We start from the raw sequence: 15,815 nt of genomic DNA on the forward strand, positions 1-15,815 counted from the left end.
AAGTCGGGTGGAAAGATGCATGGACAGCGAGTTGTGATTGGACGAGAGGGGGGGAAGGCGGATCTATTTGTTACGCGCTTTGCGATTGGCCGGCTCATAAAGCCCTTGGGCTTGTGTGTTTGTTTGGTTTTTCCGTTGAGAGCCGCCGCAGCCGCCCGGGAAAAGGAGCAAAGGCGAGTCAGTGCTTGGAGGTAGTGTAGACGGCTGGCTGTTCATGGGGTGGGAAGGCTGTGTCCGAGGGATTCATGGGGTTTTGGAAAGTTTGGGGAAACGAACAGGGAGAAAGAAAGACCTGAGGATTAGTCTAAAACAGGCATGGGCCAAGTTGTGCCTTCCAGGTGTTTTGGACTTCAACTCCCACAATTCCTCACAGCCTCAGGCCCCTTCCTTTCCCGGCTGAGGGGGGAAAGGAAGGGGCCTGAGGCTGTGAGGAATTGAAGTCCAAAACACCTGGAAGGCCCAACTTGGTCCATGCCTCATCTACACTGTAGAATCAATGCAGTTTGACACCACTTTAATATATTCTGAGATAGAACTGCGTTGGGTATTCGAAAGTTTCTCACCAAAGAAAGAACCATTGACGCTTTCAGTGTGTCTTTGGTCACTAAAGACTGTATTTCACATTGTTGCAGATTGAAGCCAGAAGTGAGAACCATGACTTCTCCTCCCAGAACACTCTCTGCATCGAAAAAGTCAGTGATGTTTCCCCATTGGTTTTTATATTGGGGTAGATGTCATCCTCAACATATTGCGATCCTCAGCATATTCCTGTCGGCGCTAAGATAGCAATTTTGAGTTTGTGTGTCTCGTTTGTGCAAATCCCTGCTTTCCAACAAACGCCATAAATAAGAAACAATAAAAACCACAATTGAGTGACATCTCAAGAGAGTTTAAGCCACTCGTGATTTAGGGAATAGTAAGGTTAAAAATAGCAAGGACTGGGAAGTTTCACAAAGTCTTTCTCCGTCTCTGGATGCATCTACACCAGGCATGGGCAAACTTCAGCCATCCTGGTGTTTTGGACTTCAACTCCCATAATTCCTAATAGCCGTAGGCTGTTAGGAATTGTGGGAGTTGAAGTCCAGAACGCCTGGAGGGCTCAAGCTTGCTCATGACTGATCTACACTGCAGAATAATTTGAAACAGTGTCTCACTAAAGAACTGTTTGTGCTTTCTGTGTGTCTTTGGTCACTAAAGACTATATATTTCATATTGTTGTAGATTGAAGCCAGGAGTGGCAACCATGACTTCTCCTCCCAGAACACCCTCTGCATCAAAAAGGTCAGTGATGAATATAAAGGTCTCCTTTATATTGAGGTAGATGTGATCCCCGACATACTGTTTGGAGTGTGATTTGATTTTGTGTGTATCATTTGTACAAATTCTTGCTTTCCAACAAACACCATAAATAAGAAACAATAAATACCTCAACTGAGTGAAATATTGAGAGAGTTTAAGCTACTCATGGCTAAGGAATGGCAAGGTTAAAGATAATAGTGAAATGCTTTGCTTTATGTTTACAAATTTCTACATTATTATTCGGTAGTTTCAGTGGGACTTGTTGAACAGTTATATGCCTTTAGATAAAATAATATTTTTGTTGTCACCCTCATCTTTAACAAAGAGAAGTAGGTTTCCTCAAAAAAAATCAATAGAACGGGTCCGAAGTGTCCAGATCTAGCCTTATGATTCCCTCATCTCCCTTCCAAGTGTTCTGGTTTTAGTTTGCTATACGTTTTACAGAACTAAGAGATAGGAAGGGAGCTTCAAATAGTTAAATAAAATTTCATTTCAGACCCTCGTTTGTTGTTCAGTCAAAAGTGAGCAAATCATGTATTTTTATGCTATTGCTTGGTCATGCAGTTGTTTTGTATTTTGCACTTTTTATAGTTTTAGTAACTGTTTTTATTGTGTCCAACCACATTCTTCAGGCCAGCCACCAGCCATGGTTCCCCATCTCCTCAAGAGAAAGATTCGACTCCTCTGCCTTCAATCAATGAGCGCTTGGCTTACCTCCGCCCTTCGCGGGAACTTCTGGAATATTACCGAAAGAAGATTGCAGAATTTGATGAAGAGCACGAGGAACTAGTCAAAAGGCTGGAGAGATACAAAGCGACGTATGATGAACAGGTAGGAAAAGGGAAGCCATTGTCCAGGTAGAAATGGGTGAATGGGCAGACACCTTTAATATTTTGAGCGAGCAGTTACTATAAGTAGGGAAATTGTGCAGTCCTCCAGTTGTTGTTGAACTAATAATAATAATAATAAAACTTTGTGTCCTGCCTGTCTCCCCAAAGGGACTTGGAGAGGCATACTAACAGTGTAACAATATAAACAAGTAAATGATAATAAACATATAGACAATTTAAATTACATAAACAATAACAAGCAAAGTACCTAAAATTAATTTTATGTACCTTTTTACAATTCCCAGCAGCATTAAATAGTATAATCATTAGAGAGGAATGCTAGGACCTACAGTACTATACTAGCCGGAGTACCATTAGCACTGCAGTGATTTGTATTTCTTTTTTGTAAACAGGGTTTTTCCCATCTTGATTTTTTTTTCTGGAGAAATTCAAGTGGAAAGCATTGTTCCAGTTTTGAAGCCACAAAGAAATAGATATCAACCATATGGGGCTTGGCTTTGGTCATGAAAAGTAATGACCGGGGAGAGACTCTTAGCCTTTAAAACATTGATTGTCTTAACTTTTGGAGTAATATATGATTTTTTAAAAGTATAGACCTGGGATTGGGTGTCATTCCTTCTTCACCAATTAGTCCTTAGTTTCATTCAGTGTCCTAAGGAAAGAATTCTTATTTCCATTAAATCAAACTGGTACCACATTTGATTGAAAATTGGTGTCATAAGCTTTAGCAACTAGACAGGATTTAAAAAATCAAGATGCGGGTCTTGTTTGCACTTTTTCAGCCAATAAGCTGTCTGCCATATGTTGCAAAGAAACTCAAAGTCTGCAAGCATACATGTATCTCCTGCGTACAAGTAAATCCTAAACCTGCAGCCTCTTGCACATCCTTGCTGTTGTGTTGCTCTCACCTCCTTTCTCTTCCTTTTGGGAACAAAGTGCAACACAGGTAGTTTCTTGCAGTGGGCCAATGTTATACTTCTTGTCTTCAAGGCACTTCCTTTCCCAGCAGGAGAAGATACCCACAATAGCAAGAGCAGCCTTTGCATGCACAGTGAGAGGCAAGGTGCACAAAACCATAGTTTTCATATTGGTCTCCAGGGTTATAATAAAGAGGAGAAAATGTCAATAAAGTTGCTTGCCAATGTCATGCCTCCTTTCTCTTTCAGATCATTATATCATGGCCTTTATGCCTACATTTAGTGTCCAACATTTCTGGAAATGGCATTGGAAAGCTACAAACATGCCTTCTACCTGTAGTTCTTTTAACAACCCTTTCCACATAATGCATGTGTTGTACCAATGAAGCACAAGATAGGAGGCAGAAGGGTGTTGTAGCCAGTACAGTTTGATCCAGGATGCTGATAAGAAGACAAGTATTAGGATTAGGACTGAGATCTGGTGGGGGTAATAGCCGAAATGGGGTGAGACTGATGTGGGTGCATTATACTTAATGAAACAATAGGTTGAGAACATTAACAAAACTACTTCTGTTTCAATCTGCCAAAACTACTAGATTACATTTGCTCTTCATACAAGTTACTAAAGGCTCACCCATTTCTTGGAAGTTGCACATTTCTATTTTACTTTTACTTCAGTTGCCAAGTGTTCAGTGATCTGCTTCCATTTTTTCCCCACAGCACAAATTACAATGGGAGATGCGGCAACGCGAAGAAGAAATTGCAGAATTGCAGAAGGCTTTGAGTGACATGCAAGTTTACCTCTTCCAGGAGAGAGAGCATGTGCTTCGCCTTTATGCTGAAAATGATCGGCTGAAAATCAGGTTTGTTGTCATGGTTGGTGCAAGAGTGAAAATTGAAGAAAGCAAATACAAAAAGTTCTGCCGGTCTCTGGAGGTGCACTAGATACAATTGGATATAAAGTTCTAGCAGTATAGAGAATATCCAAATGTGACAGGACCTGTGGATTTAGAACATGCCGATCTGGTTTGTGTGCACCAGTAAGGATGAAATTGTGTGAATACCCTACAGAAGGAAATAGTATGCTTCTATTGTGTCTCTCTATTTTATCTATGATGTCTCTGTTTAGATGCACATGCACATTGTCAGAGAAGAATGGGCATAAAGCTAATGACATATCATTGTAATGTTTACTCCTCCTTTCCCTCATTGATGTAGTGATAGTTTGATTTAAGTTACCAATGAATACAACTTAACATCATTTGTGCTATTTTATACCAACCTTGTTTGATTCTTTTGCTACAGCTATATTTGAGGTTCATTATGCTGTCCTGTTGTTTTTAAATAATACTGAGCCACAGACAACAGGATCGGGCCTTACAGATTTTGACTAAATAGACAACTGTTATTTATGCCCATCTTACCAGCAGGTTATACTCTTGTCAATAAGATTGAAACATAAGGTAGAATATAAATATCCAGATCCAAGCTGGATAGGAGACAAATATATTTATAAATTTAGGACTAAGAGCAATTGTTATTTTCGGTTGAATGCCTGTTTTTTATTCTAAATTGAACATATTTGTGGCATTATACTCCATTTGTACTTGTTCCATGTTGTTTAGTTTAAGATGTAATTTTAACAAATATTACATTTAAGCATTTTGATTTGAAACTTATTTCTGTAATACAAACTGGTGATTTCACCATATGCATTTTCATACACCAACTGTAGTTTTTACTTTCTCATTATGAGAAATGCCTCTCAATGTAACTTAAATGAAAAGGTTAATTCAGTACCAAGATTTATGTTCAAAGGAGGTTGTCCAAAGCTTTTCTGCTATATTTGTACTTTGATGTTAACATTGTGAAATTATTCAAAGGATTTATTACTGCACGAAAGGCAGCAGGTGTGTTTTTTCAAAAGTAATATAAAATCATCCTCGTTTTAAAACAGTCACCATTCCACTTTTGATAGCCTTATCTGACATTCTTTGGATGATATTGGAAAGTCAAGGTTTGGATCAGAAGAATTTTATTCATCATTTGTTATTTATTGATTTGCTAACACTGCTGTGCATTTTAATAGAATTGACCCATTATATTCTGACTTAGTTCCATATAGAATAAATCACATTTCTAAGGTGAAGAGCAGGGAGTCCCCTTGGGTGAGAAAGGTGGGGTAGAAATGCTGTAAATAAATAAATAAATGATTATATTAGAAATAATTGTGCTTTGGGGCTTTTTATGAGCTGTACATTTTCATGAGCTTTATGGAGTAATCCAGAAGATTCAAAAGGAACAAAGAACCTCTCTTGTGTATGTAAACAAATTTGTTTCCTTGTTTTCAATTGTTAGTTGGCATTTTGTAATTTGTTGTTATCAACATCAAAAATAGAGTACTGCAACTGCTCTTTGTTCCAACCGGTTTCTTTTCAATGAATTCCAGGGAGTTGGAAGACAGAAAGAAAATCCAGCACCTTTTGGCTTTAGTTGGGAGTGACAATGGAGAAATCACCTATTTCCACAAAGAGCCACCACACAAGGTAAAATGGTCTCAGTGAAACTACAAACATTTTTATTTGTACATGGTTCTTTTTTTTCCTTTATGGCTTTCTGTAAACCACATCAGACATACAGCCAGCAGTGTTTCACAGAATTGTGGACAAACATATTACAGGGAGGCATCTGAGCCTTTACAGGCAAATTGTTCCACAGTATTGATGCAACCAGAGGAAAGGGCTTTTTAGTTATATTAATTGAAATAGTGATACTTTGAAAGCTAATTTTTCATGGGCAAAGTTCACTTTCTCAGCTACCTGGTTTAAAAAGCCTATGGCCTTATCAGGATTTCAACTTGTTACTCCTTTTAACTTCCCTTTTCATCTTGAAATAATTTATATGCTTCTATAAATTGATCATCTGATGAATTTATTCCCTGCTCATTTTGAAGCTAACAGGTGTAAGTTAACTCATAGTTGATTATGCTATAATTCTGTCTTATTTATGTATCCAAATCTATCTATGTCTTTACCACAAATGGATGTGTACATTATCACATCAGAGGCCCAGTCCCAAAACAGTACCTGAATAAAGAAGCAAGCTGATGCCTTAATTCACCTGAGGTCCCAATATTGGGAGAATAATGGGATAGAAAGATTTTTTTTAATTCTGACACTAGCCTTAGCATTAATATAGTTGTAGTATATGTTGGGTGACTAAAGTGGATAAAACCCCTGCACTTCCCATTTAAAAGTTGCATAATGAAGTCTTTTAGTGTAAGAAATCTGAAGCTGGATTATAAGATTCTGTCCTATTTTAAAGGTATGCTATTGCATCTTTATATTCTTTAAAACTGATTTCCTTTTATCATCTTCGCTGTTTATTGTTTCTGTTTTCTATAGCCAAAAATGAACAAGTTATTTTGATTCCTATAGGTCACTATTCCTCAGAAGCCAATCAAGAACAGAGATTTCCATGATCAAAATAAACATGCTTTAAAAACAGGTAATGGAAACATAACAATTCTCCTCAAAAAGTAAATGTCTGAAGCTTTTAGTGATCATTAGAATGTGTGAGAAACATTAGTTTACTACACTTGCCTCTTTCTTCTGATGATTCTATACCAAGCATGGGCAAACTTGGGCCCTCCAGATGTTTTGGACTTCAACTCCCATAATTCATAACAGCCTACCAGTTTGCCCAGGCCTGTTCTATACTGTGATTATTCGTGGATAATACGAAATGAAGGTCAGTATTCATGTTATATTCACCACTGTGGCCTAGAATGTTTCCTAATGGGAAAAAACTTATTTAGGTTAGTTAAATGAAAAGAATGACAGAACATTTTACCAGTTACATTTTTATTTTTACTTTAGGAATTAAATACTCTACCTCAAAATCAACAGCAAAGTATGAGAAACCAGAAAATGGGGATAGATACATGGCAGATGATCAAACTCTCTTATTACAGGTAACTGTTTATTATATGTGGGTTTGTGCTACTAGGTTTTATTATGTCTCACACTAAAGAATAAACTGGCTTGATGGTGTAGATAACTCATCTAATCTCATGTGCATCTTGTTTCTATTGAAATATGTAGAATTCTCATTCAGAGTAGCAGATATTTAGTTCTATAATACCGACTCTAAAAGGAGCCATCCTTAAGCAGTTGCTGACATCTGTGGTGAGGGAACCCAAATGCAGCTTGAAGAGCTGTTGTTGTTTTTTCTGTCCTCTTCCTTCTAGAATAATATTTGTTGGATGACAAAATAGCAGTTCCATTTGGAGCTAGAACCTTTATATGAATGACTGGAAACCAAAGCTAAGTTAAAGAAGTATGGGCAGGAAACCCTCCTCTCCCCATGTGTTCACCTGTGACCCCTAAAACCTCTTCTGAGAGCTGAGCTCTATCTAATTTATTGTACTGCAGAACAGTGGGGATGAGAGAAGCATTGGAACAGTTGTTGAGCAGAACTGGGGGTGGGAAAATGCCATTCATTAGCTTTTGGATCCTACCAACAAATAATATTAACTCATTACCCTCCATTGATTGATATGCAGGATGGTCTATGCATTATTATTGTTTTGTTGTTACTATTACTCAGTGCAGCATGCTGTAATGTTGGTCCAAGTATTTTATGTGTATTATATTTTACATTATACTCTATATATGTGATCCTGTACTTTGCTTTTTTTTCTTTGTCTTTGATATCATTTTCAATCATACTTGGATTTCTGCTTTAAGTGGTTGGAGGTTTGCCCCAAAGCCAGAAGTGGAAAGAGAGAATCAAAAAGTATATAGAAGAATTGTCTGTTTTGTCATGAACATTAAACAATATTATTTTTTTACTTAGTGTCATTGTGACAGTTCTTTTCCTGAACACACACACACTCTATTAAGCTGTTCAGAGAACCCATTACCTATGCATTCACATGTTGATAGGCCCAGTACCTTCGGAAAGCTACCAAAAAGTAAATAGCCAGCTTTTTATTATATTATTCCAATAATTATGGACTTGAATTAATTCAAGAACTTGCCAGCAGATTTAAAGATAACTATGCAGGTAAGGCCTGGTCATCCTGTTTGCAATGTGGGCTTTTGTTTTTGGGGTTTTTTGTGTATGTGCATGTCAGGTGTGACTTGAGAAATTGCAAGTCGCTAGTGGTGTGAGAGAACTGGCTGTCTGCAAGGACGTTGCCCAGGGGACGCCCAGATGTTTTACCATCCTGTGGGAGGCCTCTCATATCCCTGCATGGGAAGCTGGAGGTGACAGACAGGAGCTCACTTTGCTCCCCAATTTGAACTGCTGACCTTTCGGTCAGCAGTCCTGCTGGCACAGTGGATTAACCCATTGCGCTACGGGGGGCTCTGGTCTGTACTGGTTATAAAAATCTTAAATTTTTTGTTTGATTTTTAGTATTGATTTTCTATTAATGCCAGAAGAGCAAAAATGGTAGTGTAGTGTGGCTTTTTAGTAGACAACTTTCTAGTTGCTAAGAATGTGCAAATCTTTAAATTTCATGGTGTAGTTCTTATATAATATAATATGACTGAACATCAATCTAAAATTATGGTTTCATGAATTTAGGAGGGAGTTTACTTTAGCTGCAAAAGATAGGTTGATAGCCTATCACCAATCGGAACTGAATTTACGGACATCCTCCTTGTTGGTTTTATGCAAACATTGTATCACAAGCTACCCTGTACCAAACCATCTCATGCTGGAAAATGTTGTTTGAGGCCACCTGTTTGGTTGTCCTTGAAATAAATTAAGACAGCTGGTCCCCCATTTCCATAGATTTTTTTTTTATCCATGGATTTAAATAACTATGGCTCAGAAATGTAAGAGGGGAAATCCAAAGAGCAAACCTTGATTTTGCCATACACTGAGGTCTATTCCAATGTGTGTGTATATTCTGTTCCCACCATTTCACAGATCCTCGTGCTTTTTCTGGCCTTCATTTGAGTTGTTCAACATTTTATGCAAGGAGCTTTACTACACCATTTCACATAGTGGGATTTGAGCATCCATGGATTTTTTAATCCATAGAGGGGTCAAGGAACCAACCCCAGTAGATGCTGAGAGACCACTGTAATACCTTTAAGAATACAGGAGATAAAATGAGCTTGATCACAAGTGCAGATTCTCTCTTTCTCATTCTGATCAAGGTGGAAGCTCTTCAGGCTCAGCTAGAGGAACAGGCCAAGCTGTCCAAAGAACAAATTGAAGCCCTACTAGAGGACAGGCGAATCCACATAGAGGAAACACAAGTCCAGCATCAGAGGGATCAGGATAAGATAAAAGAACTTACAGAAAAGTAGGTGGGAGGAATTATGTCCTGTTTTGGTAAGAGCCTGCATACATATTAGGAAGTGGGCATGGTTGTAGTGGGGAAGGTGCTTCTCAGCTTTGTCATAGCTGTTTATTGCTCCCATTGGTGCTGATTTGAAAGGTGAGAAGCTCTGCAGCATCTTATGTCTCTAAAAGCAGGAATAAGGTAGCAGGGGGGAGACAAATTGCATACTAGGGACACCGGGATCATACTTGCACTGCCCTGCTTTGTAGATAACAGTTGTAGAGTGATTATATAGAACTGATTGGGTAGTTCTATTGATAGAATACCGGATTGTTAATTGGACTTTTACTTATGGTGTTGGGCAGGGGCTGGCAATTGGTGGGACTTTAGGAAACCCTGGGGAGTTTGGTTGGGCCACATCCGATGGACATCCCTCCTTGAAGCCCACATTACTCTCAGCAATGTGGGGCAAGGAGTTGATTCAGGCACTTCTTTCAGTCATTTCCTGCTTCTTGGCAGGGGGTTGGACTAGATGGCCCATGAGGTCTCTTCCAACTCTATTATTTATTTACAGCATTTATATTCTGCCCTTCTTACCCCGAAGGGGACTCAGGGCGGATCACATTACACATATAGGCAAACATTCAATGCCTTTTAACATAGAACAAAGACAAGACAAACATAGGCTCCGAGCGGGCCTCAAACTCATGACCTCCTGGTCAGAGGGATTCATTGCAGTGATTCATTGCAGCTGCTCTCCAGCCTGCGCCACAGCCCAAGCTTATGATTCTAACTCTATGATTCTATGATTTCCTGACCATTTTTTTCCATACAGAAAATTACTTAGAGTTGACTTCCATAGCCATCTTTTCCCCACTCCTCATCAAGAGTTTGAGCTCCTATGCAAGAGGGATGTCTTTCTCTGTATTTTTCCTATATTTTATTTGGGAGTGTGATCCATAGCTCAATGATGAGCATTTTAATTTGTATGGAAACATTTTCACAAGTTGAGTCTCTGTCATCTCAGGTATTGCAAACACCTGTACGACAGGCATTCAGAGCTACTGCAGGTAGAATAAAATGTTCTGTACTTAGATGGACTAGTGATTTTACCTGAATATTTCCAGTCATCTCACGGTATTTCCTGTCCTAAAGCAAGGACATAACTGCCCAATCTGAAGTTCCCAGTGCAAATATCACCATACACAAAATGTATTAAACAAAGATGAATCTTTTTTTTCCCTTGATGTCTATAGGACTGTGGCAGGTATTGCTTCCATTTTCCACCTAGGTTTGTGAGGGAGTTATGGAGTGGGTGGGAAATAGACCAGTTATTAATTCACTGTCCTCTCTCTAGATATCACAAAGCTCAGAACATGTTGTATGAGAGCACCAGAGATTTTCTCCAGATGAAATTTGATGCACGGGCAAATGAGAAATCTTGGATGGCTGAGAAGGATGCCCTCCTAAGGAAGCTGGACAAAAGCAAAGATGGAAAGTGGAGAAGAGTTCGACGGAAGAGTGGTCAGGACCAAAAGGACATCAGTTTGGACAGTAGCCCAGACGAGTGGGGCAGCAGCAGCAGTCCATCTCAGCTAGCATCTTCCTGCAAGACGCTAGAAGGAAACCAGAGAAAGGATGCCAGACCCACTTCTCGAGCAGAATATGAATGCCATAAGCTATATGGTGCAGAGATTAAGGTAATAATAGTTGCCGTGAGTAACTCTGTATTTTTATGGAATGTTTCACAATCTTCCCTGGACATCTGCTGCTTTTTAAATGTTACTTCAGCATTTAGAAACATTTCCTCTTAATTATTCAATAATATGAGAGTGGTATGCATCCTGATAGATACAGTGCCTCAGTATGTCATGCTTTTACTCAGTACACTTACGGAAATAAAAGCTTTTTACTGGGTTTAGCTCTTGGGAAGAATGAAGGAAATGGGCCTCTGATAGCTTCAAACACATGGCTCAAATAAGATATAGACAGTTTTTCCTGTTCTTTCTGGGACAAAGCTGTAGATTTAGTCTGATTGGAAACTGGAGTACACCTAATAATCAATAAAAGTTGGAAGAGATTATAAAATTCTCGTCAAAGCCCAGGATAGAAAGCCATTTGATTTGGTTAATTTAGGCAAATATAATTTGTAATGCAAAAGTAGTAAGTGAAGAACCATTTAAAATCATGTCTAAGCATACATTCTAGAGTGGCTGTCAGTGAGAGCTAAGGTATACATTTCAACAACAACAACAAAAAGACAAATTGTAGGCAGGATGTAAAAATGACGAATCTGTTATCCCATGGCATGAAATCAATACTTGCTGTACAGTTGGGTTTTCATCTCTGAACTTGTATTTTTTGTTCATTCTTAGATCTAAAAATCTCAGGGTACGTCAATATTGTTTCAATTGATTAATTTTGAAACAGAACTCCTGCTTTGAGCACATGGCAGAAATGCCTAGCTGTAGATCTAAATTGTGCATTTATAGCATGTACTTCTGCTTTCTTTTAATCTGAGGGATTATATCCACAGTGTCCAACCTGCTTTTCTCAAAAATGGTTACAGCTGATGAACTTCACACTGTGGAGACCTATTTGCCACCTAGTCTGTTTACTTAGGCTCTTCTCACTTTCCCTTTGGTGTCATTGCACACTTCTCTTGTCAGTAGATCCTACTGATAGTGTTTGATCAGAAGAAGGTAGCAGTATAAGAATAGTTGTGCATATGCTCTTCTTCTTTCTCACTCAACTTTTGAAAGAGTATGGGTCCTTGAGAGTTTTGTATGGCTCTTACCTTTGACGTCTGAACAACACTGACATTAACAGCAGCATGGAGAAAGCAAGTGAATCCTCCCCCATGGAAACCCACTGGTGACTTGAAAAGTCACCCTTTTCTATTCTCAGAAGAAGGCAAAGGAAACTCCTCTCTGAACCTATCATGGTTGTTTCTTCCTAAGAAACTCCATGATAGGTTAACCTTATGGTTACCACAAGTTGGAAAATATTGAAGGTACCCAAAAATAACATCAGGATGGTCTCTGTGGTACCTATCTATGTCATATCGTTGATTATTCACTGGTCTAATTGTCAATGTGCTACTGTTAAGAAAGAAAACTGTTGTGCACAAAAATACTGGTTATAGCGCCACATAATCCTAATTTTCAAAAATCTCATTTCCAGAAACTAAAGGAGCAATTAGCACAGGAGCAACGTTTAACAGATATGTACCGAGAGCAATGTATTTCCCTGGAGGAGCAGCTGGCCAAGAATCAGGAAGAAGGAGATGTGGGGCGAGAGATCTTCAAGGTAATGCCTTGGATGCCCTGCCCATTGACACCATCGTTTTGGAGCCTCTATCTGCATGGGCTATCTATCCCCTTCCTGAAATGTGTTTGCTTTGACATTTGCAGGAACGCTCAGAAAAGATGGGGAATCGCCTACAACTGATGAACCAGCGCTATGAGGCTTTGGAAAAACGGCGTGCCATGGAAGTGGAAGGTTTCAAGACTGATATTAAATTACTTCGACAAAGGGTGAAAGATGTTGAAAAACAACTTTTCAAGGTAATTGCCAGTAGAACCAGAAGGACAGAAGTGGGATTCACTTGTAAGAACAAATGTTTAGTATTTGTTTCTGGAATTCTTCTGGAATGTTTCATTATCACAATGTAGGGTTGTTAATTTCAAATAGTTTTTGGTCAACTTAAAAATTAAAGTGACATTTAGCACCCTGGGTGCCACTAACAAAAATGTCTGGCTCCTAATGGCTGCCTGCCATATTTAGTTTGAAAAATGTTGTGCATAGTAAGTGAAAAAATATACAAACATATGGCAAGAATACATGTATTCATTGACTGGATGACCGATTAGAGCCTTTCATGAACAAACACAGTCTGCTGCACTTCATGCTCTGATAACCTTCTGATTAGATTGCTGCAAATCACTGTAATTGGGACTGCCCTTGAAGACTATTCAGAAGCTGCAGATAATTCCAAATACATCAGATGGATTCCTGCCCGGAACAGTGTATAGAAACTGTATCACGCCAGTTTCAAAGGACTTACACTGCATGCTAATTTCCCTCTGAATTCAAGGTGCTGGTTATAACTGAAAGCCCTAAATTGTTTGGAGCCTGAGAACTGAGATCTACTGAAGAGGTCTTCTGTGTCCCTTTAATGGAGCAATAAGCTGCATATGGAAATGGAAGAAGGCCAGCTCAATTGTGACATCCCTTCGCAACGCAACTTGTAGCAGTGTTGGCTTCATACTGATACCATATTAAGACTCGGCTTTTTTATTAAAGCCTTTCTGGCATCATAGTTTCCTCCAAATCTGCAGACATACATGGTTTTACATTGTTTTGTATTGTTCAGTTTCATAGTACGTATGCATACTTGCCAAAATACTAAATGTAAAATCACATTTACAATTATAAAAAGTATATAAATCATTAGAGTGACAAATTTGAAATATTTGAGTATAATATAAAGAGATTTCATCTTCCAATTTCTTCAACGGCTCTGAATGAAAGATCTCACTTAAAGAACACTGATGATGAAATATTCCGAAGTATATTCCAAATACATGAACGTGAAAATAATTAACAGTAATGAAATTTGCATTCCAAACTTTTCCGTGATTTTTTTTGCAGGAGCCATCTTGACCTGCTTTTGTAACCATCTGCCTGTTCTTTTCTTGTTTTGTTTCTCCCTTTTCAGGTGGCAATGACAGTGGGGCCAGACCAAGACCTTGCAATGCTCCATGAAGTCCGCCAGGGAAATAAGAGAACTAAAAAGATTCAAGGAGAACTGAGAAATTTAAAGTCCAAAATCTATGGCCTGGAAAATGACTTAAGAGTCTGCTGAGTAGTGATATAAAGGCCATGGTTCCAACCACTTTCTCATTATCTTCAGTCAAAACATGTAGCTTCCTGTGATTTTAGGACATATCTCTCTATGCTCCAGGACTGAAGGAGTATTGTAAAGTCAATGTGGGATAGAGAAAGATATTTTTCAAACAGTTTTATTTTACTTTTTTAATATACGTATTCAGATTTGGCTTCCTCTTCTTGCAGTGTCAATTTAAGCACACATTGAGCCAGAGTCATTGAGTAATTTCTTATTTCCCCGCACAAGTGCCTGTAGCTGGAGGATTGCTTTTCTTGTCAAACTATGCATCTATCACCAGAAAGCCAATGAGTAAATTATGTTCTGAGAGCTGTTGGTTATTATGCAGAAGGAAGAATCCTCCTCATCTCTGCCTTCAACTACTTGTAAAGCAGGACTGGAAACACTGTATGAAGAAACGCTCTGATATCATGGCAGAGTTGTATTCCCTGAATCAGAAGCAAGATTTTAGGGGCTAATCTGCGCGTTTTAAAGACTTCTAGGCCAATCTGAACCTTGTAGTTAAAAGCAAAGCCTATCAATTTTAAGTGGATCTTGCCTCCATGTAACTATGTTTAGAATTATAGTCCTACAAACATTTTTTTTCATAAGGCGACAGTACTTTTACCTAACATAAAGAGTGTTTGGGACCTCATTCTTGTTCCCAAATGAACATGATTCGGATCAGGCTATACAATTCTTTCTCCTATCATGAGTCTCGGGTACTTGGGGTGTGGCATTATTAACAAAATATTAATTTGTTTCTTCTCTGAGAAATCATTTTTGTATAGCAAAATGCATAGAGTATATTGTCAGTGACCATTGTGCCAAAATCTCTTCTCTCCAGTGCACAAATAGTATTTGTTGTCAATCACAGTTTCCCCACACATGCTCTGAAATAAGTGCATACAAATATCACACAAGATGATCCATACTTGGGTTCTATATCCTTTGTTGTGAATAAGTTTTCTCAATCTAGGGAATCAATAGGATTTCAAGAAACCCTTCGTTTCACTGGGAGTTTTCTGTCTTTAAGAGACTTTGTTCTCCCTTCCTCCGATCCTTACCTGGATATTTAGACAGCTGTGCCACCTTGATGCCAAAATATAGCATTCCTTGAACATTTCCATAACATAACAATTCAAATTACAGCAGTTAACAAACCTGTTAATGTTTTTCTGCCTTTTAGAAAAAGCAGAGATCACAGTGAATAGGAAGCTGAAACGGCAAAATAAAACGACAGCAGACTTTATTTTGCCCTTAGAAGTCTAACAAGGCAAAGAAGACTCATGTAAATGGGGCTAGCAGACCTGTTTGAACTGGAAATGCAAATGTGTTATGTGATATTACCCATTACTGGCAATATGCCAAGACTGTTCTCATCTGGCTTCAACTGCTTTATAAGTATTTACTGAATAGAACTTGATAATCTCCAAATAACAAAATACTTGATAGTATTTGAAGTGCCTTGTGTACTTTCCAGTTCCTTCCATTTCAGATTTTAATATTAAAATTTAAACTAGAACAATTTTTAATTTATAAAATATTACTTAGTTTGT

At 38.4% G+C, this 15,815-nt stretch overlaps 1 protein-coding gene across 4 annotated transcripts; it reads left to right on the forward strand.

The window, feature by feature from the left end:
* On the forward strand, positions 1-14,940 carry ccdc77 (coiled-coil domain containing 77). Of its 4 annotated transcripts, none has more exons than XM_008110445.3 (13): positions 1-191; positions 633-692; positions 1,222-1,281; positions 1,932-2,130; positions 3,788-3,930; positions 5,517-5,613; positions 6,505-6,574; positions 6,946-7,040; positions 9,241-9,389; positions 10,726-11,068; positions 12,552-12,677; positions 12,782-12,934; positions 14,089-14,940. In XM_008110445.3, the coding sequence occupies exons 1-13, from the start codon at positions 16-18 to the stop codon at positions 14,233-14,235; spliced, it is 1,818 nt and encodes a 605-aa protein (XP_008108652.3). In that variant the 5' UTR covers positions 1-15; the 3' UTR covers positions 14,236-14,940. The 4 variants fall into 4 exon arrangements, with proteins under 4 accessions (XP_008108652.3, XP_008108653.3, XP_008108654.3 ...); XM_008110446.3 differs by having other exon boundaries at positions 1-173; XM_008110447.3 differs by lacking the exon at positions 633-692.
* Positions 14,941-15,815: the final 875 nt, after the last annotated feature.

Source organism: Anolis carolinensis, chromosome 5, assembly GCF_035594765.1.
Source record: "Anolis carolinensis isolate JA03-04 chromosome 5, rAnoCar3.1.pri, whole genome shotgun sequence".
Taxonomy (NCBI): Eukaryota; Metazoa; Chordata; class Lepidosauria; order Squamata; family Dactyloidae; genus Anolis; species Anolis carolinensis.

Coding starts and splice junctions, on each gene's coding strand:
- ccdc77 (XM_008110445.3), top strand. CDS start 16: ATGCATGGACAGCGAGTTGTGATTGGACGAGAGGGGGGGAAGGCGGAT. Junction 9,390..10,725: donor ATAAAAGAACTTACAGAAAA/GTAGGTGGGAGG, acceptor TCCTCTCTCTAG/ATATCACAAAGCTCAGAACA. Junction 12,678..12,781: donor TGGGGCGAGAGATCTTCAAG/GTAATGCCTTGG, acceptor TGACATTTGCAG/GAACGCTCAGAAAAGATGGG.